General features: G+C 37.1%; 1 protein-coding gene across 4 annotated transcripts in view; it reads left to right on the top strand.

Annotated features, from left to right (window-relative positions):
- Asph (aspartate beta-hydroxylase) overlaps positions 1–26155 on the top strand; it is a 206861-nt gene that overhangs the window by 119268 nt on the left and 61438 nt on the right. For all 4 annotated transcript variants that reach the window (XM_042665856.1, XM_042665864.1, XM_042665872.1 and 1 more), the window contains 2 exons: positions 13147–13232; positions 17917–18003. In XM_042665856.1, coding sequence (XP_042521790.1) covers positions 13147–13232; positions 17917–18003 — 173 coding nt within the window. The remainder of the gene's footprint in view (positions 1–13146; positions 13233–17916; positions 18004–26155) is intronic.

Raw genomic sequence — 26155 nt, 5'->3', positions numbered from 1 at the left:
CTTCCTTCCTTCCTTCCTTCCTTCCTTTCTTTCTTTCTTTCTTTCTTTTTTTCTTTCTTTCATTTTCTTTCTTTTTTTTGTGGGTTCTGGGGCTTGAATGTTGGGCCTAGGTGCTGTCCTCAGCTCTTCAGCTCTAGGCTAGCGCTCTACCACTTGAGCCACAGCATCATTTCCACTGCCATATTCTTTTTCATATAAAAGTAGTGGATACATCCTAAATGGTAACTGTATTCTTCTGTAAGTGATTTGTAGTGGACAGTCAACATGGCACAAAATTATGTGGGAAGTTCTGACTCAATTGTTTCTCAGACAAAACCAATTTGTTGGACTTCTTTTTAGATCCTATTTCACATGAGCAGAATCAAAATATAAATTCTTATATTTGTCACCTTTCTACATCATCTACTCAACAACAACTTCCTTGAACTCTTTTAAGTTGTTTCTTTAGATATTTATCTTTTTTGAGGCAGAAGCTATCACATACAGTAATAGAACAAAAGGGTTTCATGGTGATCACTGATATGACAATAACTGGGCATTTTATTAGCATAAGTGAATTTTACCAACAGGTTTTTATTGTGATATTTACAATTTCTGTGTTATGTACTTTGACCATGTTCACCCTCTCTATTATATACATCTAGACTATTTTTTTGTCCTCCCTTTCATCAAACAGTAGTTGGTAGATTTCATTATGCTTTCAAAGTATAAATTCTTTTTTATTTCAACATTTTTATGGTTATTTTAAAGTGATGTACAGAAGGGTTACAGTTACATAAGTAACTTGTTACTTATTTCTTGTTAAACTTGTTACCCCTTCCCTCATTTTTCTCCTACTTTCCCTCCTCCCCAACACCCCCCTCCCCAAGTTGCACAGAGCATTTCCAACATGTTGTCTTGGGTATATCACTGTTGCATTGGTTTTCCCTTTGTCCTTTGTCTCACCATTCATAAATTCTCTTTTTTTCAAAATATAATTTTTAAGCTAATCATGGATAATCATTGACAGTATCCAATTATTACATTCAGAACTATTCTGAGTTCTTTTAAGATATGATAGTACTATGATGGTTTTGATGTTATATGTTTTATATAATGGTTTTATTGAGTTATAGTGAACATACAATAAGCTGCACCTAAGGAAGACAGTTTGACTTCTGACATGTATGAAATTCTCATCACAGATAAGATAATGAATATATCCAGGGACCCAAAAGTTACACTTTATGCCCTGGGTACTGCTTCCTTAGACAACTGTTGGTTCACAAAAGGTCCCTGTGCATTAGCTTATATTTCTTATAATTTATGTAAGTGGAATTATATGGTTTGCATTATTCTGTTGTAGGATTTTATGGTTGTTGACATTGTTTGGAGAGGTGTCTAGTTTCTTATATTCAGCAATTATTTTGAGATTTGTCTGTATTGTAATGATAGTTTCTTTTTATTGATAGTAGTATGTATATTATTGATGTTATTGATATGATTCATTTTATTTATACACTTATACATGAACTTTTGAGTTGTTTGCAAGTTCAGTCTTTGATAAATCTGTTAGGAACATCCCTGTACAGGTCTTTGGGCTTTTGTTTCCCTTGGACTACATTGGAGTGGAATGGTTGGATCATATGTAGCATGTGTAATTGATTAAAAAATTGTCAACTTTTAATATAGGTATGGATGGTGGTTCATTTTTCCAATAGGCTATCCATTTGTCCCAGAGGCATTTACTGAAAAGATTATTCTTTTTCATGGAATTGCCTTTGCACATTTATTGAAATTAGTTGTTCAGAAAGTATAAATATGTAAACTCTCTAAGTCTATTGATCTGTTTTGCTCTCTATATAAATACTACACTGTCTCAGTTACTGTAGATTTATAAGAAGTCTTGAAGCCAGGTGCCAGTGGTTCACACCTGTAGGCTCAGCTACTTGATGAAATCTGAGGATTAAGGTTTGAAGCCAGCCTGGACAGACAAATCTGATGAAACTCTTATCTCCAATAAACCATCAAAAGTCCAAAACTAGAGGTACTGCTCAAATGGTAGACTGCATGCTCTAAGCAAAATGTGAGTCCCCTGAGTCCATGCCTAAATACACACACACACACACACACACACACACACACACACACACACACACACACACACAAAATCTTGATATAAAGGTGTATTAGTTTTTTTCACAGTTGCTTTGATTATGGTAGAGTCTCTGCCTTTTCCATTTTCATGCAGTTTTTAGAATCAGTGTGTCATTTTTTTTTTATCAAATAAAAAGAGCCTGCTGTGATTTTGGCTACAATTGCAGAAATTTCATATATTTATTTGAGAAAAATTGTCACCTTTCCTGCGTCAATCCATTTAATCCAAGGCCTTTAATGTCTTTCCATTTAATTAGGTCTTTTAAATGTTTCTTTGATCAGTGTTTTGTAGTTTTCTACACACATGTCCATTCATATCTTTTGTCAGATTTATTCTGCATATGTTATATTTTGGATGCTAGTTTCAGGAAGATTAGTCTGTAATTTCAATTTCCTGCTGTTTTGTTACTAGAATATAGAAATAAAACGGGGTGTTCTTTATTGATTGTGTATCCTGAAACCTTGATAAACTGACTTTTCATGTGGCTTCTCATAGATCCTATAAGAGTTCCTACAAAGTTGTTCATATCATCTGTGAATAAAGACAGTTGTACTTCTTCCTTTTCCAATTAGGATGTCTTTTGCTGCCTGGGTTGATGGCTAGAGACTCAAGAACCATGTGAAATTAAAAGAGTGGCTGATTTTTGTCTTATTCCTGATCTTGTATATATTGAAGGAATTCAGACTCACCATTCAATATTATGTTGGATCTAGATTTATCCCAGATATACTTTATCAGATTAAGAAGGTTTCCTCTATTTCTATACTGCTTACAGTTCTTATGGAACTTATTAGGAATTAGGCTTTTCATAGGTTTTGGTAAAGGCTGGTTTTATGCTTGATGAAGTGACTATATAGCTTTTCATTTTTATCATGTTAGTATCATAAATTTCATTAATCAATTTTCAACTATTAAACCAACTGTGTTCATTTTTGAGTTTATATCTTTTAACTGCCTATTGGATTTGATTTGCCAAAATTTTGTTTACAAAGTTTGTTTATATATATATATATGTATACACACTTACAAATGGTATCAGCTTGTAGCTTTATGCTCCTATAGTGTCTCTTGTGTGCTGTTGATATAATATACTTTCCATAAGCACCAACACCCATGTCATACTTATATTTTGTTCAAAAATTATCATTTAAAAGGCTTCTAAAGAGAACTTACTTTTACTTGTTACTCTTTCCATTCCTTTCATTTCCTTGCATATATCAGTATTAACATATAATGCTATTTTCCTACTTCCTGAAGGATGCTTTTTCACACTTCTTATAGTGTAGGCCTATCTTTGCCTTTTATTTTAGTTTTGGTCTGCCTGACATGCCAATTTTTGCATTGTCTTTGGAAAACATTTTTGCTGGCTACACAACAAGTCCCCTGCCTCAAAATAAATAAATAAATAACAAAATAATAAGCAGAATTATTCATCACTCCACAAGCACTGAAATCCCTGTGGTTAGGTTGTCAGGTGAATGTGTGTAGCCATCTTATTATGTCTGCCACCCCCACCTCAAAAAAAAAAAAAAAAAGAAAAAGAAAAATGCCAGAGTTAATAACTGCTATAATCTCAGGTTTCATTCCTAGTTTCAGACTAAAACTCTACAGGCTGTCTTGAGATTTTTCTCATTATCAGATTGATTTTTAAAGTTTTCTACTTTTGTTTGGAAATGATACCTAAAACTTACATGATGTCTATGAAAATTATGAATCCTATGTAATTAATGTTTAGCTTAAAAGAAAGCTAGTCACTATTAGATCTCATTTACATTAACTATCAAATATATAGACTTTATTGACATCTCAGTAATTAAGTGAAAAATAAGTACCAGGAATCAAGCTTCTAAATACCTTCTTTATATATAGCTTCTTTACATCCTACATCCTGAGAAGTTACCCAGCAAGGCCACCTGTGGCTCTCTCATTGGTTTTGAGGCTAGTGAGCATCTCTTTTGTTTCAGGTTTCCCTGCAAATCCTGCTGCACAGCTATGCTTGGAAATGGTTGCTGTGTTTGATGTTAATGGAAAATCACTGTTTCATAGAAACAAATATTTAAAGATGGTTTTAAATAGCTTGAACACCATTGAAAAGACAGCTTGCTACTTTCCTAAAAGATGTTTTATGCATTTCTGTCTGCCTTTTTAGAATATATGCTGATGTAATTGAGCTGTTGGTAATTAGAGACTAGAAAGCTGATTGTAATAAACATAGTTATTGTATCTTGCAGCAATGTTTTGGGGCTGTTGAAGTGTGTGACTATCTCCATATATTTTACTTTTAAGACACTATTTGAGCTGACACCATTGTGGTGCCTGGCCTGTCTTTCCTACTTACAGTGATGGTTTTAGATTGTGTCTGCAGCTGAGTGTATACTGAATCAAGCAACCCTCTCTGTTTCTTTTTGATGTTTATTTACATATGCACTTATTTAGTGTTTTTGTTCTGGGGATTGAATCCACAGCCTCCTTCGTGTTTAGCATGCTCTGTACCACACAGGAGTACCTTTAACCCCTTCATTTTTGTTATTGCTAGTAAAGTAAGAACTAGAAGACCAAAATAGTTCAAATTATACCTAAACTAAAATGTGTGGAAGGTGGCTTCCCTGACGTGGCACCAGACGCCTGGAGGTCGTGTGAAAAGCATGTTGAGCTTTGGTCAGCTTGGGACTGTATTGGTACTGAAGGGTTTTCTGTAAACACATCACTTAGCGTCTTAGAAATTTCTAATTTAGCATATGGGGTCACATCTGTTAGAGGATTATTACTCTAGAAGGGGAGTGATGTATAATTTATTAAAATAACCCTATGGGGAGAGAGCCAACTCCATTTAATAAACTAAAATACTTGCCGGCGCTGTGGAAGCTCCCAGCTGAATCCCACATCATTTCCATTGAGGGGCAGATGGAAACAATTGCCCTTTATATAATGTTTACTGGGTTGTGTTAGTTACTGTCTCTTAGCTGAAAAAAAAAAAAAATTTATGTGCACTGTTCCATTTCAGCTTGGCAGAATTGAAGTCCTGCTGGTTTGTAGCTGCTATTTAATTTCAAAGACAACCAAAGTCCTGAGCCCTAGGAGTCAAGAAAGAGTGGGACATCCACTCTTCCACAAGGCATGGCCCAGACTCACCTCTTCCCCAGAATACTGCCCTGTTCTGTCACGTGGATGGCCTTGGAGATAGAAGCTTCAGAAGGGGTTATTTGGGGGACCAAACACATTCATTTTCCTTTCTCACATAGAATGCAAACAAAGGCTCCTGCAGGAAGTACTTGGGTGGTTGTCTGCTGATTGGGTTTCTCCCCTTGCAAATAACCTGATGTCCTTCAATCTGCCAGTACATTTACTCCTGACACCAGTGGGAAGCATCACCATGGGGAGCACCTCATGCAATTCCCACCTTTAAATGAAAAGAAACAGAGCTGAGGGCTCCTCCCCCACCCTGGGTCTCTTGGGAGTGGGGTGACTGTAGGAGTGCTGGTCCTGTGCATAGCAAATAGGATTTCATCTGGAATCCGCACTTAGGATTATTTTATCTCTATTGTGTGCTACTGCTTCTGGTCACTTGTCTTAACTTGTACACTTTCCTCTTTGAAAGATAAATTTAGAGATTCTTTGTGTGGGGGGGATGGGAGGGGGGGAGGGGAGCTTGAACACAGAGCCTGGGCACTGTCCTTAGCTGCTTTCTCCTCCTCCCTCCTCCTCCTCTTCCTCCTCTCCTCCTTCTCCTCCCTCTTCTGCCTCCTCTTCCCTCTTCTGCCTCCTCCTTCCTCTTTTGCCTCCTCTTCTTCCTCCTCCTGTTTTTTGTCCCTTTCAGTCCTGGGTGCTGTCCTTGAGTTCTTTTTGCTCAAGCCTAGTGCTCTACCACTTTGAGCCACAGCGCCACTTTTGGTTTTCTGGTGGTTAACTGGAGATAAGAGTCTCGCAGACTTTCCTGCTCCCACTGGCTTTGAACTATGATCTTCAGATCTCAGCCTCCTGAGCAGCTAGGATTCGCAGGCATGAGCCACCAGTACCTGGCTCATGAGATTTTTTTGTTCAAGGCTAGCACTCTACCACTGGAGCCACACTTCTAGTTTCTCCGTCCCCCCACCCTGGCTTCTTAATTGAAGATAAGAGTCTCAGAGACATTCCTGACCAGGCTGGATTTGAACCATGATCCTCTGATCTCAACCTCCTAATGAGCCACTGGTGCCCAGCTGAGATTGCTGTTATCTTACACTGAAATCAATTGGTGATTCTATTAAAATGAGAAATGTAACTTTCTTTTTTTGGCAGAACTGGAGTTTGACCTCCTCAGACTTCTACTAATAATACATGTGTACCCCCAGCTTCTTTGTGCTTTAGCTATTTTTCAGTAAATGTCTCTCACTTTTGTCTGGGGCAGGCTTCAGAATGAGATCCGCCTATCTATGCCTGCCATGTAACTGGCCTTGCAGGGGTAAACCACCAAGCCTGGCCTATTTGTTTGCTAACTTTTTGCCCCAGCTGGCATTGAATTACAATCCTCCTGATCTTCTCCTGTGTAGCTGGACTACAGGCATGTACACCACTATGCCCAGCTCCCATAACCTCCAATTTTAATTAATATAGGAAGATATATATGTTTTTTCATAGCTTCACATACATCTTAGGGCATATTTTTCATCAACATCTTATTTGACTTTACATTTTATTCTATTTTGTGTGTGTGTTTGTTTTGGTCCTAGGGCTTGAACTCAGGGCCTGAATGCTGTCCATAAGCTTTTTTAGCTCAAGGCTATCCCTCTACCACCTGAGTCATAGCTCAACTTCCAGCTTTTTGGGGGGTTAATTGGAGATAATAGTTTCATGGACTTTCCTATCTAGACTGGCTTTGAACCATGATCCTCAAATCTTCTGAGTAGCTAGGATTACAGGCATAAGCCACTGGTACCTGGCATATTTTCTTCACTTTAAATTATTTTGCTTTTTAGATTGCTTCCATCAAAATATACCCTCGAATAGGTACTATAACATAAACCGTCTTTCATATGTTATATGTTCCAGTTTAAAAGCTTATAGAAGATGAGTAATCCCTTATTAAAATGTTTAGAACTAGCTGTGGTTTTGGATTTTAGATTTTTTTTACTTTGGGATATTTGCATGTCCATAATGGTGTGTCTTTACCTAAATAAAGTTTATTTATTCTCATATATACTTGGTACACATAGCTTGAAAATAACTTTATATATTTAAAACATTTTTATGGTTGAAACAGAGTTGTATACATTGAACTATCAGACTTGTAAAATTCTGCAACACTCAGAAAGTTTTGAATTTGGGACATTTCCGGGGGGTTGAACTCAGGGTCTCACACTTGCTAAGTATACACTATAAGCACTACCCAGAGACTCCTGCCTTGATTTTGCTCGGTATTTTTTGCAATAGAGTCTTTCTATATCTTCCCATGTTAGGCTTCCTGGTCACTGAGAGAATAGATGTAGGCCACTACATACAGTCCATCATTGAGCAGGGTCTTGTGAACTTTTTCTCTGCCTGATTGGCCTTGAACCACTAACCCAACAGTGTCAGCATCACACGGAGTTAGGATTATAAGTATGAACCACTCAATTAGATTTCAGATTTTTGGGTTAGGAATATTCTACCTGTGAAAAGTTTGGGACACAAGGGAAACATAGGGTGTAGCTCCATAGCTGCTGACTCAAAATTTCAAACTGCCTGCATATAAAGCCTGGTAGAGCAATTAATTACTTCAAACCTCTACCAGGAAAATATTTGACCATAAAACAAATCTTTAAAGTGAAAATTTCCTCCAATACTAATAAAATAGGCTCTATAAATTCCCTATTATATTTCCTGCATTCATTTCCTATTAAAGAGTAATTTTTTTTTTTTTTTAACAGTCATGGGGCTTGAACTCAGTCTGGGAGCTGTCCCTGAGCTCTTTTTGCTCAAGGCTAGTGCTCTATGACTTTGAGTCACAGCTCTGCTTCCAGTTTTTGAGTGGCTAATTGGAGATAAGAATCTTATGAGAACTTTTCTGGTCAGGCTGGCTTCGAACCACGATCTTCAGATCTCAGTCTCTTGAGTAGCTAAAATTATAGACTTGAGCCACTGGCACCCAGCAAAAGAGCAGAATTTGTAAAATATAATTTATTATTATTATTAAGTTGTTGTACAGAGAGGTTACCATTTCACAATTCAGATACTGCATATATTTCTCTTTTGGACAATTTCAGCTCACCTTCACTGACTCCCAGTTCCCCCTCCTATCCCTGCCCCCAAGTTGCATAGTCCATGTTCCACATACTGTACACTGTAGTGTATACTTCCCTACCACCCAAGAAGCAGAAAAAGAACAAGAAATAAAAAGCACACAAACACCACCACCACCATCAACAACAACGACATAAATAACCTATGTTTCTGTTTTCTGGAATTTGTTAAGGTAAATAGTATCTTATATGTTCAGGAGAGTTACACCATTGGGTTCCTCCCCTACTGGTATCCTCCTTTTGTCTGTATGTGAATGCCTAGAGTCCTGTATAGGTTATTATCTCCAGTTATACTTTAGATCTAGCTTCCACATATGAGAGAATATATTCACTGTCTCTTTGAGCTTGGCTTACCTCACTTAAAGTTTGTTAAGGGGCAGAATTTTAACGTAAGTAGCATAAGGTACTGTAGATGAATGTTGTGGAAAGTGATGCTCTATGCCCCAGGACTGTTCTCTGAGATTGGTCACGCATGTCCTGTGCCATGGATGGAGACATAAAGGATCAGCATACTAAAGCTAGTTACCCAGATATAACAGCACTGAGACTTACACTGGTGTCCAGGTTCACACTCTGTGATCTTTCTCCTCAGCGAGGGTAATGTATAAACACTGGGTGTTTGAGATACACAATGAAAGAAAATTACTATGGTTATTTAACTACCTTTATCCTTGCAGACAAATAATACAAAGTTCAGCTACTTCCTTTTCCCAACATAATACTTACGCTAATAGTTAATTCCACTCTGTCATCACACTCAAAGCTCCAAGGAACACCCTAGTTTCTTAACTTCTGGGCCAGCTGCCAGAGATACAGAACAGCGCAAAAGAGCATCGGCAGTGGAGTCTCCCAGGGACAATCCCAAGCTCCAGTCCTGGTTCCATCTTTTTTATAGTGTGGGCAGCAGGCATGCAGCCACAGCTGTGCAGGGCAAGAGCCCAGTGAACATCAGCTTAGAGTCAACAGAGACTTTGCTTGACATAGTGACAAATACCTGTAGACCTAAGGTAGTCAGGAGGCTAAGGTAGAAGGGTGTCTTGGGCTCAGGAGTTTGAAGCCAGCCTGGGCGAAAGAGTGAGACCTTTGTCTCAAAAATACAGAAAAGAGGCTACTTTGTGACGTTTTAATGTTTCACTAAAATGAACCAAACTCGCTTGCTATCTGAGAAATTATTATTCTGCCACTTCTGTACTATATTGAAGAAATGGAAGTGGACTATGACATGTGAGGTGAATATCAGTGATCTCCACAGGATCTTTCATGGGGATTATCTCAAGCCAAACTTGTATCTTACCTTTTTCCTCTGTCCCTCCTCCTTGTCATCCATGGAACAATTTAAACTGCACTTTCCTTGTGTTATTAAAGCAAGCTATTCTCCTTTATTTACCTTGGTTGCATGTAATTTTTAAATTTTTTTTAGGCAGCTGATATGCCTGAATTACAAATTGGCATTGCCGTCTCCCCTTCTAGAATGTGATGGTTCATTGACATGTTCAGAAAGAAGCATTTGTTGGGGAATTCTTGTAGGACAGACCCCATGCTAACGGCAGGATGTAAATTATGAGGTGAAGACAGTTCCTTCCTCATAGAAATGAACAACTGACAAGAGCCTGAGGTGGGGGAAATAGGAGTGAATATGAGGGTGTGAATGTAAATTTCAGCACAGTTTAAAGAGTTTATATTCCTAGAAATAAAATGTGATATGAACACAGGAAATTACTTACTTTTTGAGTTACATTTTCAAGATAACTTGGCAGAGGGAACGGCACTTAAATGTTGTATGTTGAAATAAAATATTTTTAATTAACAATAAAGTCAAAGATTTTCTAGGTGGGAAAGCAACAGACAAGCCAAAGAAATGTGAAATTGGTGCTGTCTTAAGAGGTTAAGTAAAGGAAATCTGGCTTCAAAGTATATAGCATTGGATGAAAATGGAGGCCAAGGGATCATTGGTGAAAGCTACTTCAAGGGAGTGCACTTTATTCAAGACTTGCCTTCTTTGAATTACCTAGCCCAATAGTGGAAAGACAGAGACATTTTAAGATATATTTGAATGAATGAATGAAACACTGGATTAGCCCTAATACAACTCCCTGGAGTTCAGTCCACTGAGGAATGACCACTGTTTCATTGAGATTAAAGAGCAGGGTGCTTGGAAGACTGGGGGATTGAATAATCTGCCAGCCATCGATACCATTTAAACCAAAAGAGGCCTTTGTGGGTTTTTTCCCTATGGCGTGGCTGTTATGAACAATAACACAATTAACGATTGCATCCAGGGCTTTGTCTATGTGCTCCTGGGTAATTAATTAGTAGCATGGATGCTTGGATGGCGTTTTAAGGAATGAACTTTTTGCTTGTTGTGTTCTGGGGGGGATCTATGAGTGTGTTTTAAGCAATACAGTCTCATGGACAGATTTTGTTTTAGAAATATCTTTGGAATGATGTGGTACATGGGAATAGGTAGCAGGAAGGGAAACTGGTTAGATTGTTGCTCTAGTTTTTGGTGGGGGCGGGGGGTGAGGTGTGTGTGTGTGTGTGTGATTCTGTGTCTTTTATTGAAAATGACCTTCTCCCTCATACCATAGTAAAAAACCATCTTTTATGAACAACTGGAAACAAAAACAAGTCAACATTATTGGCTTTAAAAATTTTTATTTATTGTAAAGGTGATGTACAGAGGGATTACACTTACATAAATTAGATAAAGAGTATATTTCCTCTTGAACAGTGTCACCCTTCCTTTCCTCTTTCCCCATCCCCTTTCCATCCCCACCCCACAAGCTGTATAGTTTGTTTTCAACATAGTGTCTAGTGAGTATCACTGCCACATTTGTTCACCTTTTGTCACATCATGTCCATGCCCCCCTATGGTCACCCAAAGACAGAAAAATATACAAGAAAAAAGGGAAAGCAAACAAAAACAGCAACAAAGAAAAAAACTTACATAGTTTCTATTTCCTGGAGTTCATTTTAATAAATGTTATTTTGTATGATGAGATATACATAGCTATTTTGCTTATGTGACCCTCTCCTAAAAAGATCCTCTTTAGTCTTGCTCCAATAAATGCCTAGAGACCTGTATAAATTTATCATGTCCCAGTGTATTTTTTTCTCTTTTACCATCCAGTGTGTTTACATGTAGATTTATAAGCACATTCTAGTTACTGTAAATGAGAGAAACCATGCAACCTATGTTTTTGAAGGGTCTGGCTTACTTCATTTATATAATTTTTTCCAAGTCTTTCCATTTTTATGAATAGTACAATATTATTCTTTCTGATGAATGAGTAAAATTCTATTGTGTTTGTATATCACATTTTTCTTGATCCGTTTGTCCACTGAAGGGCATATGGTTAACAATACTTCAATGAACATGATTGTGCTAATAGCTTTAGACCCTCTAAGAAGCAATAACTCAAGAAAAAATGCTCAGAAGAAGTAAGAATGGCCAATAGAAACATGAAGAAATGTTCAATATCTCTGGCCATAAAAGAAATGCAAATCAAAACTACATTAAGATTCCACTTCACCCCAGTTAGAATGGCCATTATCAAGAAAACCAACAGTCACAAATGATGGAGGGGATGTAGCTAAAAGGGAACACTACAACACTGTTGGTAGGAATGTATCCTTATTCAATCACTGTAAAGCAGTATGGAAGTTCATCAAAAGACTAAAGATAGAGCTTCCCTATGACCCAGCAATTCCACTAAAACTCAACTTTATGTTTTATATAATCTAAATATCCATTACTAATGCTCCTCTCATGCCTTCCATTGTTTTTAATTTTTTTTTCAAATTTTCCACTTTATTTGTTCTTAATAATGTAACAGGGCCTGAAAATGAAAGTTAGGATTTGAAATATAGCCAGTCCATTTTCTTCTTTTCTTTGTACATTTTTTTGGAAAAGGCTAAAACATGTATAATGCCAGTGACTGAAAAATTAAAAAATAGACTCTTACTAAAACATTTTGAAAAGTCTAAACTCTACAAAATTAATAATATTTCCTAGTGTCTTATATACCCATTTTGAGAGACTAATAGCAACATTGCAATCAGTTGTGAATAAGAAGCACAGGATATCTGTGATCAGAACACTGAAGCACAGAGAGCTTGAGCAAGTGCCAGGGTCTTTACATAACCAAAATAAATACATCTTGTTTCTACAACTAGACCTTGTTCTTTGCCCCCAACAAGAAGGAAGAAATTGTGCCTGTGGTTTTGTTTTGTTTTGTTTTAAACATTGAGGAAAATGCCGAGTTTTTTTTTTATACATTTCAAAATAAAAATCATCATGATAGGATAAAACTTGAATTTCAAGCAATAGAAGCTATTGAATATAAAGAGGTTAAAATGGGGCAGAACAAATTCTTGATGTTAGATACTGTGAGATTTTAGTACTTTATCTATTTTTGTGCTCGTATAACATCATTCACATGCTATTATTTTACTCACATCTTCAAAAGCATGCTATTATTTTACTATTGACCTTTTTGGGGGGGTTCTAAGAATTCAATAATTTTTTATTTCTTGTAAATAAGCCTTATGTTAACTGGAATTTGATGACAGAAAAGACACATTGGGAAATGCTATGATGCCATCAATAAAATCCTCTCTGCCAGAGTTTCCTGAGGTCCCAGAGTCTGAAAAGCAAACTGAGCCTTTGAGATTAAAGTCAGTATGAAAGTAAAATATAAAATTCATTAGATAAAAACAAATTAAAATATAAGCCTCTTTTTTTTCTTTCAGCTAAAAAAAAGAAGCCTAAACTTTTAAATAAATTTGATAAGACTATTAAACCTGCACTAGATGCTGCAGAAAAACTACGTAAAAGGGTATGTTGATGTTTTTGTTTTGTATAGAAATGTCTGATGGTTTTTCCATTAAGTATATGCAGGTATTCTGGTTTGGTATGATGATGATGATGAATGTAAAAGAAACAGTTTTTGAAATGATCTGATACTTAATAGAACATTCCATGGTTAGCCTTAATTTCTCCCCTTTTCTATTTGGGAAGAAGCATTTAAAACAATTCTTATATCTTTTCTTACTTCTTCCTTTCTTATCCAAAGGAAAACAATTTTTTTGTTTCTTCAATTCCCTTTCAAAACTTTTCTTTACTGACTTGCCTATTCTTGTTAGTAGCTATTGGTATGAGTATGCCATGAATTTTTTTTTAAGATTGAGCTTATTTGTAAAGTCAGTGAAGTTGGTATGTAATTAAGTTGGTTGTGATTTAAAAACTCACGTAAAGATTTTTTTTTGTATGGTCAAGATTAATACTCTGATGTAAAATGAACATCCCATTATTTATGTCCATCTATCAAAGTAATTGTTTGTGTACCATGATGCCAAGTTTTTAATGACGTAAAACTAAGTAGTAACTCAAAAAAAAATATTGGATACCCAGCACATCAGCCCATAGCTTATAGCTAGAGGTACAACTTCCCTTCTAGACTACCTTATCACATTCCAGTTGTATGTATTTGGTCAAATCACTTGGCCATTTTGAGCTTTAGTTTCCTCATTTGAAAATGAGAATAATATTCTTCCTACCTTCTTTGTTTTTAGAAAAAATCAATATAAAGAAAAACACAAGCATCAGCACTGCCAAGTACCATATCAGTGGAAGCTTTTAATTTTATAGCACTTTAATGAGAAATAAAATGAAATAAGCCCAACACTCTTGGAATAGTTTTTATTAGATGAAATGGTAGTAGCTTTAACATTCTTCTCTCTTAGAGTTAACATGCACTCTCAATTTTCTGCATGACTTTTATTTTTTTACTTAATTTGAAGTATTATTTGTTCTGTTTTAGTTGTTAAGGTTTTGAAAATGGTCAATTGATATAATTAAAATCATTTTCCCCTAAATTTGTCCTATTTATGCAGCTGTTGTGTCCCAAAATATAGTTAGTATACCTTTAATCAATCACAGGTTTATCTTTCATAGAAATTTTTTTTGTTTGCTGTGCACTTAAATTTAGACTTTCATTAGCTTTTCTGCAATATGCTTTTTAATCAAGTAGACATTAACTGCAAAAAAGGGGGGAGAAGGAGAATAAAAGTAAATGACAATAATAAAAACATGTGGGTTTAGAACTAAAATGAGACAATAATGGTCTAACCACTTCTCTGTTGAAAATACCAATACACAAAAAGACCTCTATAATGAGCATCAGATAAGGTTCTAGTGTCAAGCCTGTTTACCAGTTTATCAAAATGTAGTAACTCAAAGAATGTTATAGCAAATTCATCATGTAATACTTCTATATTTAACTATACACGATGATTTCAAAGTCTATCTTGTTTAATTTTATTAAGACAACACTTTATGAATTTGAACTTTGTAATAGAAAAGAAGCAACAATCTCCTTCTCTCACTTTGTTTTGTATCTTCCATTTTGTGTGCACTAGATTTCGTGTGTGAAAAATGCAGGCTGCCGATTGCACAGGTGGCTTCTGGGATAAAACAAAAATAAACAGCTTTAGAAAAGGATTTTTATGTAGCAATAATGAATGGAAAAGAAGGTCTCAGTCATTAGGGGCACCTAAGAGAGTGGGACATAAAAGGCTGGGGCCATCTATGGAGTATGCTCCAATCCTGCTCACTTGGAGAAATTATGATGTTTTCCTCAAAGAGCACTGCAAACCTATGAGAGTAAATAAAGAAGGAAGAAGTAGCCACATATGCAATTCTTGCTTCTGAAACAACTGGGACTTGTATTATTGACTAAGCCATCAGGATAATTAAGTCATTTTAGGGTTGTTTTTACAGCTAGTATTTTCAAAGGATGAAGCTGGATACTGGAATAGACTGTGAAATCATGCCCCAGACAGAGCCAAACCAGCTTCATTCACATCTCAAGTTCAAATTCTATACTATACAAAAGTTTGGGGTCACTTTTTATCTATAGATTTATAAATCAGTTCATATTTTGATCATCTAATTTTTTAAAATAATATTTATTGTGTAGAGCTCTTCTGTTCACTCCAAATGATTTGACTTCTATACTGAAGTATTCCATTTACTTCATAGACTCAAAAGGAAAAAAAGGAGAGCAGGAAAAATGCAACAGAGCCAGAATGAGGTCATCACATGGAAGGTCACACTTGGGGATCTAAATTATGCTAATAATGAAGTCACCTGTACTTCCTGACAAGTAAAACAAGAGAAGCAGAAGCAGACTAGAAGATTGGGTAGTGTTATCAGAATAGCTGTCTGCACCAAGTCCAGAGAGAAACACTCTGCTGTAAGGTCTTGGTAACCTGCAAAGGGTACACTGATTGATGTACATCATCCTAACATCACAACAGTAAATTCTACCATATATCTGTGTGGCTCTGTTGTAAAATCATTTAGCAGTTGCCCATTGGCCTCATTCCAAAACAGTACAGCCCAGGCATACATCTTTCCAATGAACTGTCTTGGTCCAAGGACAAAATAAAAACTATATTGAGGAACAGGTAACTTTGTGGCAATTCATCAGGAGCAATACTTTTTTATGTATGTACAAATTGCTTAGTAATGCAATGGGGGAGATATGGTAGAATTTTTGCCTAGCAATGTAAGACCCAGAAGTTAAACACTAGTACCACCAGAAAAGCTAAATAAATAATAAATAATAATAAAAATAAGTGGGTAAGTAAATAAATGAATAAATAGCACATTGTTTTAGTAGCTACTAAGACCTTAAAGAAAGAAAATTCACCAGGCACCAGTGGCTCACACCTATAATCCTAGCTACTCAGGAGGCTGAGATGTGAGGACCACGGTTCAAAGTCAGCCTGGGCAGGAAAGTCCATGAGACTCTTATCTCCAATAAACCATCAGAAAACCAGAAGTGGCACTGTGGCTAAAGTGGTACAGTGCTTGCCTTGAGCTGAAGAGCTGAAGGACAACACCCAGGCCCAGAGTCCAAGCCCCACTACTGACAAAGAAAAAAAAAAAAAGAGAGGAAATTCATTCAGATTCCCATTGTCCTTGATCTGTTGTGTGTTACCCTACTGTCCCTCACTGTGAGCAATGCCTGTGATAATCAAAACTTAAAAGAAGTAAGATTCCCTTTGGGTCCTTATTCTGGACTGTTCAGTCCATGGTTCTTAGCTCCATTGCTGTGGAGCCTATGGTGAAGCAATGAGTTCATCTTAGAAGCGAGGGCATGGTGGAGAAGCTGCTTATCTCATGGCAGCCAGGAAGCACAGACACAGAGGAAGGGGCCAGCATTCCAATCTACCTTTCATGGGCACACCCCCCATGACATAACAGCCTTCCACTAGAATCCAACTTCTAAAGATGTCACGCCTATCAACAGTACTATCTTTTATACTACACCTTTAACACGAGTCTTTTTTTTTTGTTAGTCCTGGGGCCTGAACTCGGCCTGGGCACTGTCCCTCAGCTCTTCACCTCAGGGCTTGCACTCTACCATTTGAACCACAGCACTACTTCCAGCTTTTTCTGCTTATGTGCTGAACCTAGGGCCTCATGCATGCAAGGCAAGCACTCTACCACTAAGCCACCTTCCCAGCCCAATACATGAGTCTTTGGGAGACACTTGTGATCTAAGTTATAACACTGGGATCCAAGAGACATTTATTCCCCATTGTGGAGTGGTACATGGGTGGAACCAGCCTCCCACAATATTGATATGTTGCAAGTGCTCCATTTCTTCTCATGTAGCAGTGACAATAGATCTCTAAAAGACACTCGGATTACCTTCTTAAGGGCCAACATGAGCTTTAAGAGGGGTCACCTGACACAGGCAGTTCTGTATCTCAGTAAGCCAAATGAGTCAAATCAACCCTCACGTTCCAGGTGCCATGGCCAAATGACCCTCTTTGCTCTTGAGTTTATAACTCTTCCTTTACACAGATGTTTCTAACCTGTTTTGAGACATCTTATCATCTCTCAAAGGACCAAGACCTTTTCCTGTCAGCAGTATCCTCCCCACCTCCAATAAAACCATAGTATCTTCATTGAAAAAGCTTATAGGAAATGTCTATGTCAAGGGTAAAATGCAATTAATTTTTATTTTTTATTTTTTTGTTGGTCGTGGGGCTTGAACTCTGGGCCTGGGCGCTGTCCCTCAGCTCTTCAGCTCAAGGGGAGTGCTCTACCACTTGAGCTACCGCACCACTTCCAGTTTTCTGAGTGTTTATTGGAGATAAGAGTTTCACGAACTTTCCTGTCTGGGCTGGCTTTGAACCTCGATACTCAGATCTCAGCCTCATGAATAGCAAGGATTACAGGCGTGAGCCACCAGCGCCCAGCATAAAATGCAATTAAGAAAAATCATTTTGCATCATTGCCAGGCATTTTTCTTTTTAAAATTTAGAAACATTTATGAAATATATTCATTTCTAGTTTTATATTTGTTCTCTAATGCAGCTTTTAGTAAAAAAAAAAAAGTAATTGTCTTTAAATTCAGAAACAAACTTGGTGACTTTTGGAAAACAAACTAAATAACATGAGATTCATTTCCTTTTATTGTTTATGTAATTGTGCTTTCCTATCAGGGAAAAATCGAGGAAGCAGTGACTGCATTTGAAGAACTCATACGCAAATACCCTCACAGTCCAAGAGCAAGATATGGAAAGGCACAGGTATCTATCACCAAACCCTTCCATTCACACCATTTTTCTGATGGCTATGTTTTCTGTGTCTGGATATTGTTCATTCTTTCCTATTTGTATTCTCTTTGGTCATCTTCTAATTTCTACACGTAGTCATTTTTTTAGGTATAAACCCAAACAAGAATCAACATTTTTTATTCCTTTATGAGATAGTTAGATGTGGCCACCAAATGAGCACAAGAAAAAGTTTTTCGTCCCACTGCTGTGCAGATAGGAGACCCAAAATGTCATACAGAGCCACAAGGGAATATGTTTGGGTGGTCAGAAGCAGAAGCTAAGAGCAAGGAGAAAGTTTAGGACCACTACTTTACTGGGACTTCCATAGGAAGGCAAAGAAGGACAGCTGAACAATTCAAGATTGGCTAGTTTGAGTAACTCTGCCAGTCTATATGCATGGTTTCTACTTGCTGAGAGCTGCTTTGAGATGATAGAGCAGAGGAGTCTTGTATCCTATGTTACTCCTCTGATAGAGGAGACCAAAGGCTTGCTCCCTGTTCTCTCTGTGACAAACTCCAGCCCCTCCCCAGCCAGAGGTTTTCTAAGATGTCAAATATCACTCTTAACAGAAATTTTTAAATACTCATAATATAATAATATAATGATATCATGTTCTGGTGGAAGATACTTGCTAAATTGTATTTAGTGAGATGTATCAAGCCACTGTGGGCACTGGAGATCAGCCATCCACAATATATTTAAAATCCCTCTGTCCTCATGGCATCTCCATTGCGAAGGGAAGACATTACATAACATAAATAACATGACAATATATAATAATAATTAATATAACATGAATAATATAAATAACAAAAGTGTGACTGCTTGCTGGTGATAAGTGCTGAGAACAAGATAGAATGGAGCACAAGATTAAAGCACGCTCTTGGACGTGAGAGATTGTTGACTTTGTGAATGGGTGACTGAGTGCTGACCAAGGAAGTGACATTTTAGCAACACCTTTCAAGTCTTATAAATAAATGCATATTTAAGATAATACTACATGCTATTAAAATGTTTTAGAGCATATTCATGCTCTACCGAAAAGAAAGTAATAGAATAAAGGCCATACCCATTACGTTGTTTTGGTTATAGATGATGTAATTGAAAATGACAAGACAACTCTCGGTGTGGTAATATATTTTGTAATCCGAGCACTTAGAAGGCTGGGACAGGAGGATTAAAAATTTGAGGTCAGTCTGTTTTATAGTGAGACCTTATCTCAAAAAAGTATAATTATAAGGGAAAGGAAGAAAAGAAGGAAGGAAGGAAGGAAGGAAGGAAGGAAGGAAGGAAGGAAGGAAGGAAGGAAGGAAGGAAGGAAGGAAGGAAGGAAGAGAGGAAGGAAGGAAGGAAGGATAAAATTTTAGATAATAAGGTCAAAAAATCACTCTCCATAGAGGAACTATGTGAATGAAATGTAACTGAGTTGTGGAAACTGCTGTGAAGGCAAAGGGAACAGTAAGCAAAGGCTGTTGTGCCAGGAAGCAATTTTGTGTAGAAAGCCAGACATTTAAAAGGACATGTTGCTGGGCTCCAGAGCTTACTAGCTACTCAGGAGGCTGAGTTCAGAGGATTATGGGTTGAAGCCAGCCTGAGAAGGAAAGTCTGTGAGACTCTTATCTCCTAAACTACCAAGAAAGCAGGAAGTAGAGCTGTGGCTCAAGTGGTACAGCACTAGGCTTGAGCAAAAGAAGCTTAGGGACAGCAGCCAGGCCCAGAGCAAGCCCCATGGGCCAGAGTTCAGCACCTCACAGGTTTCATTGTTTGTGCTTGAGAGGGCCTTTAGAAGATTTTATGAATGGTCTTCCCATCTGATTGTTCTTTATAGATTAATTTGGTTACAAAGTGAAGAACAGACTCTGGGAGCAAAAGCAGAATAGAAGGAAGATTATAATGTATACAAAAGATGTTGGTGGCTTGGACTGTGGTCATGGCCATGGTGTTGGGGCAAGTGTGCAGATGGTATTGGAGGTACCAAGACTTCATGATGGATTGTTAGATTGGAAAGATATTGAGAGAGAGGACTCGAGGGCAACTCCTGGTTTGATTTGACTAACTGAAGGAAAGATGATACCTGTTACTGATTAAGAAATAAAATAGGTTTGGTGCGTAGTTGAAATCAAGAATTTGCCTTTATCTGACTTATGTAACTGTAACCCCTTTGTGCATCACCTTTATAATAACAATTTAAAAAATGAAAAATAAATTTAAAAAAGAATTTGCTTTAACTGAACACTGGTGGCTCACTGTAATGCTAGCTACTCAAGAAGCAGAGTCCTAGAGAATGGGATTCAGAACCAGAATAGTCAGGCAGAATTCAGGCAGATTCAGGCAGAATTGTCTGAGAAACTCCATCTCCAAATAACTACCAAAACATTGGGAAAGAAGTAGAATTCAAAAAGCGTGGCTGGAGATGTGGCTCAAGTAGTAAAGCACCAGCCAAGCAAACAAGCTTGAACAAACGAGAGGTCCTGAGTTCAAGCCCTGGTAGCAAGGGGGAAAAAGTTTACTTTAAGTCTTGTTAACTTTGCAAGGCTTATTAGATATTTAAGTAAACATATAAGTAAAAGGGAATTAATTTTTGTTAGATAAATTTTAATAAATCAACTTTGTGAAAAAAAACTAGTGCAAATTCTTCTTATCTTCAGTATAGATCAGATACACTACACAGCAACTCTATGATGATTGTAAATTCACTTGACCAATAATCCTTTAAGATTGAAAAACTATATTGTTATTAAGAAAGAGAAGACTACCTACATTTCATGCCTGTTCACATAAGTGATGGGCTTTGTCACTAGTAGTAAGTCTTTTAATGAAGGAAAACATAATTATACAGAAAGTGTTTTGTGCAAATGTTAATTTCGTGATGGCAAAAATGTTTTGTTGCTTTTAGGTTTTTTTTTCTTTCTCTATGATTTAATTGTGGGACAAAGTCTAAATAAATGTGGTACTTTTGAAGTACACTCATCACTGCATTCACACCCTTAATTCACAGGAGGAACTTAAGGCTTAAAGCCTCAAGCAATATTTTTTATCTCTAAACTATTACACTACAGATGTTATTGATATTAACACTAATGTGGCATAAAGCAGAAGTTGGGCATGGAAAATTAAATTTTAATAGAGTAATGTAAAAGAAACGGTAAATTCTTAGCAATTTAAAAATACAAACTCAACAGAAGATAAAGTACATTCTGGGCATCATGGCACATGCCTGTGATCACAGCACTAATGAGATAGAGGCACGAGGGTTCTAAGTTGAGTCTGAACCCTCAAACTGAGGGTTAGGCAAGTTCTAGGCCAGTCTGGACTATGGTTCCATGTCTAAAAAAATGAAACAGATTTTATAAGGAGCAATACATTGTTTTTATTCTCTACTAGTAAACAGTTTAGCTTGGAAATCCCAACAAGTTTTAAAATTTCAGCAATATAAAATCAGAGACACATTAGTTTTTATTGCCATGTATAACACAGTATGCATATTATTCTTTGGATCACTGTGAAAATAAATCTGTTTTGAACAAGCTCCCTTAACATTGGGCACAAAAATCTTAAATTATAAACCTAAATCACTTGGTTATCTTTCACAAGCCATTAATGCCTCTGAAACAGAAAATAACACTTTTCCTGGGAAGTTTTGGTGAATTAATCTATCAACAATATTAATATCTTGTACAAATGCGCAATTACAATGCAGTGTTACCCACATGTGCAATGTTGGTTTTAAAAAGAAACAAAAACAAGAAAATAGTCTTTATAATTCTGATCCAAACAAGTCTGTGTCATCTTTATTCAAGAGATTTTTTTAAGGAATGATATATCAGTTTAATGCTGTTGTTTTCACAATTCTAGAAGTTGTAAAATGTTTATTCTTTCTTAGATAAGTTTTTTTTATTGTAAAAATGTACAGAGGGGTTACAGTTACAACATGAGCAAGGTAATGAGTATATTTCCTATCAAGCATTGTTGCCTCTTCCTTTGTTTTTCCCCTACCATCCCTTCCCTCCCACCTCCACAACCATACTGCCCCTTCTCCCCCTGCCCCTAAATTGTAAAGTTCATTTTTCAGCATAGTGTCTTCTACATCTCATTGTTATAATGGGTCAACCTTATTTAAACATTTTGTTTTTCCCTTCTTCTCCCCAACTTAGACTGACATCAAATACAGTGAAAACAGTGGTTATGCTATGGGGGAGGAACACACAAAGCAACAACAAAAAAAATCACATGGTGCATTTTAAATATATTAGACACAGCAGCAAGAAAGAAAAAACCACTTGTGTCCCTATCTTGGGGTTAATTGTGCAACGTCATCTTATATGGTCATATGTACATAGCTTTTGATCTTTTCTGCTTGTCCCAGACATATACTAATTATTGCAAATAAGGGAACTCATGGGACCTATGTTTCTTTGGGCCTGCCTTACTTCACTTAATATAATTTTTTCCAAGTCTTTCCATTTCCTAACAAATGGGGTGATGTCATTCTTTCTGATGGAGGCATAGAATTCATATATATGTATATATATATATATATGAATATATATATCACATTTTCTTTTTTTTTTTTAATTTTATTTTATTTTATTTGAGAACATACTGTACAGAGGGGTTACAATTACATGGGCAGGAAAATGCATACATTTCTTACCAAGCATTGCAGCCTCCTCTTTGTTTACCCTTCACCTCCCTTCCCAGCCTCCCCCCTCCCCCCCACCCAATCATACCCCCCCCCCCCCACCGACATTGTAAAGCTGGTTTTGACATGACATTTTGTACTTCTCATTGTTGCAACAGGTCCACCTGAATCCTTAAACGACTTGTTTGTCCCCATCTCCTCCACATGTTATACTGACATCAAATATAGTGAAAGCGGGGGTTACACTGTGGGGGAGGGACATACAAAGCAACAAAGAAATAATCTTATAAATGCGTTAGAAACACATGCATGAAAGAAACAAAAACATTAAAATACATATTTGAGGGTTCGTTTTCCTAACATCACATTCTCTGACTTTTTCCGCTTGACTCATACCTATACTAGATATTGCAAATAAGGGAAACCATGGGACCTATGTTTCTTTGGGCCTGGCTTACTTCACTTAATATAATTTTTTCCAAGCCTTTCCATTTCCTAACAAATGGGGCAATGTCATTCTTTCTGATGGAGGCATAGAATTCCATTGTGTATATATACCACATCTTCTTGATCCATTCATCTACTGAGGGGCATCTGGGTTGGTTCCATATCTTAGCTATGGTAAATAATGCTGCAATAAACATAGTTGAAAGCTAGAATAGTTTTTTTTTTTTTTTTTTGGTCGGCCGTGGGGCTTGAACTCTGGGCCTGGGCGCTGTCCCTCAGCTCTTCAGCTCAAGGCGAGTGCTCTACCACTTGAGCTACAGCGCCACTTCTAATATATCACATTTTCTTGATCCATTCACCTACTGAGGGGCATCTGGGTTGGTTCCATATCTTAGCTATGGTAAATCATGCTGCAATAAACATAGTTGTGCCGGTAGCTTTAGTATGGTCTTGTTTGTGATCATTTGGGTAAATGCCCAAAAGTGAGATTGCTGGGTCATAGGGGAGCTCTATGTGGAGTCTTTTGAGGAACCTCCATACTGCTCTCCAAAGTGGTTGAACAAGTTTACACTCCCACCAACAATGCAGTACGGTTCCCTTCTGCCCACATCCCCTCCATCATCTATTGTTATTAGAGTTCTTGATTATAGGCATTCTAACTGCGGTGAGGTGGAATCTCAATGTTGTTTTGATTTGCTTTTCTTTTATGACTAGAGAGGTTGAGCATTTCTTCATGAGTCTATTTGGCCATTCTTATTTCCTCTCCAGAGAAGTTTCTCTTTAAGTCTTTAGCCCACTTATTTATTGGGCATTTGTTTCTTTGAGAATTTGTTGTTGGGGGATTTAATTTTTTGAGTTCCAGGTATATTTTAGTTATGAGACCCTTGTCCATTGTATGGCTAGTGAAGATCTTCTCCCAATCCTTAGGCTTTCTATTGATCTTGCTAGCTATGTCCTTTGCTATGCAGAAGCTCTGCAGCTTATGCAATCCCATTTGTCCAACCTTTCTTTGATTTGTTGTGTTTTTGGGTGTCTATTAAGAAAATTTTGGCCTGTGCCAAGGAAACCTAGGGCTTCTCCTATTCCTTCCTGTAATGTTTTCAGGGTGTCTGCTTTGACTCAGAAGTCATGTTTATTCTTCACTAAATGAAAGGATCCTCGGGCTAAGGAGAAGGACAGATCATACAAACTACCCTCTTTCTGTCTTTTCAGATTGAAAGGTGGTTTTTTTTGTTGTTGTTGTTTGTTTTGGTTTTTGGTTTGTTTGTTGGTGCTATTACTGGGGCTTGAACTCAGGGTCTGAGTGCTGTCCCTTAGCTTTTGCCCTCAAGGTTGGCACCCTATCACAGTTCCACTTCCACTTTTTGATGGTTAATTGGAGAGAAGAGCCTCACATAATTTCCTGTTGGGGCTGGTTTTGAACAGCAATCCTCTGATCTCAGCCTCATGAGTAGCAAGTATAACAGACACGAGCCACTGGTGCCCAGCTCAGACTGAGTTTGAAGAATGTATTCTTGTCTATTGTCTATCTGTCGTCATGGCAAGCATTTATCCTTCCACAATCTTTGGAGAGACCTCAGTTCTAATCTGCTTTGTGGCTTGGTAGGCTCCAGATGGTGAAGGTATTCTTGATAGTTTCAGTAGGAGTTCCTACGCTTAGGTTGCTATTTCTGTTGGATCATCAGTGTTTATGATCTGAGGAGTTAACTCATTATGGCCAGATTCACAAGAAGCTAGACAGAAAAACTATGTATGAATATATAATGGAAGACCACACAGGTCACATGACCAGTATAAGTGATCAACATTTGAGCTCATCTCCTGGTAAATAAATCTATTCTGTAAGATATTTACAGGTATGAAAGATAATTGAGTAATTGGAGGCATATTTCCATAAAACGTGGGTAAATTGCTTTTTTCTAATCTTAGAGATTATTGTCCGATACCTTTTTCTCTCTCAGTAATCTGCTCACTGATTAAATTCTAGTCTTCCTCATCTTGGGGCAACCAAGCGAACAAATTATTTTATGGACACAGTGTTTTCCTGAAGGTTTCTCAGAGATGTCTTATTTTATCAGCTGGTATTAATTTTTACTGTTTTGTTCATTTGTGGGTGGCAGGAGGAAGATGCATATCACTTTCTTACAAATCCTCAAATTCTGCAGTGATGCTTTAGTTGAGTTCTATGGACATCTGTAGCTATCTTAGGACATATGTTTTGTTAACAAATTAAACATTTTAAATAGGTGAACATGTTCATATATTCTAATATATATATATATTTCAAGTATATATATTTGAAAAGCAAATATATATGTGTATATATATATATACACATATATATTTGAATCCCTCCATGTCTCCAATCCCCTTTAGCAGCTGGCATATCTCTCTACCTTCATTTATAATTAAACTCCTTGAACCAGTTCCTCCTCTATCTTCCTACATTCTCTTGAAGCTGTTGCATAGAGTCATGTCCCTAAACAGTCCTGTGAAAACTCATTGCCAGGCCATCACAGGCTCCACCCCTTCCAGTCCCCAGTTTCATCTAGTCCAACTTGACTTTTAATATACTTGAACTCTTCCTTTGAAACCTTTTTTTTCACTTGTCCTCCTGAATACCATTGTTTTCTTTTCATTTTCTTCTTACCTCATTCCTCCATCCTTCTTGTTCATCTTTCCCTATTTTCCTGACATCAAGTAACAGTGAAACTTTGGAGTGTCAATTTTTCGACTTCTTTTCTCTGTACTCAACACCTTTTCCTACCTTTAAATAGGTGTATGTTCCGTGTATGTCCCTAATGATGACCTCATCCTGAACTCTAGACTCATTCATATATTACACCTCTGAGCCAATATCTTCAGTTGGACTTGATATATCCTAAACTCTACTCCTGATTCATACTCTTAAACCTGTTTCTGTGCTACCTTCTTATTTCTGTGATATAATAGTTCCACCAAATGACCACGTACATTGGACATCTATAACTTCTCTCTTCCTTTCTTCCTAGCCTGTGTTCAGTTCGCACCTCTGTT

This window comes from Dipodomys spectabilis, unplaced genomic scaffold (assembly GCF_019054845.1).
Source record: "Dipodomys spectabilis isolate Male_0828 unplaced genomic scaffold, ASM1905484v1 ptg000015l, whole genome shotgun sequence".
Lineage (NCBI taxonomy): Eukaryota > Metazoa > Chordata > Mammalia > Rodentia > Heteromyidae > Dipodomys > Dipodomys spectabilis.
The sequence above is the reverse complement of the archived record's forward strand: the minus strand, read 5'-3'. Positions and strand labels throughout refer to the sequence as shown.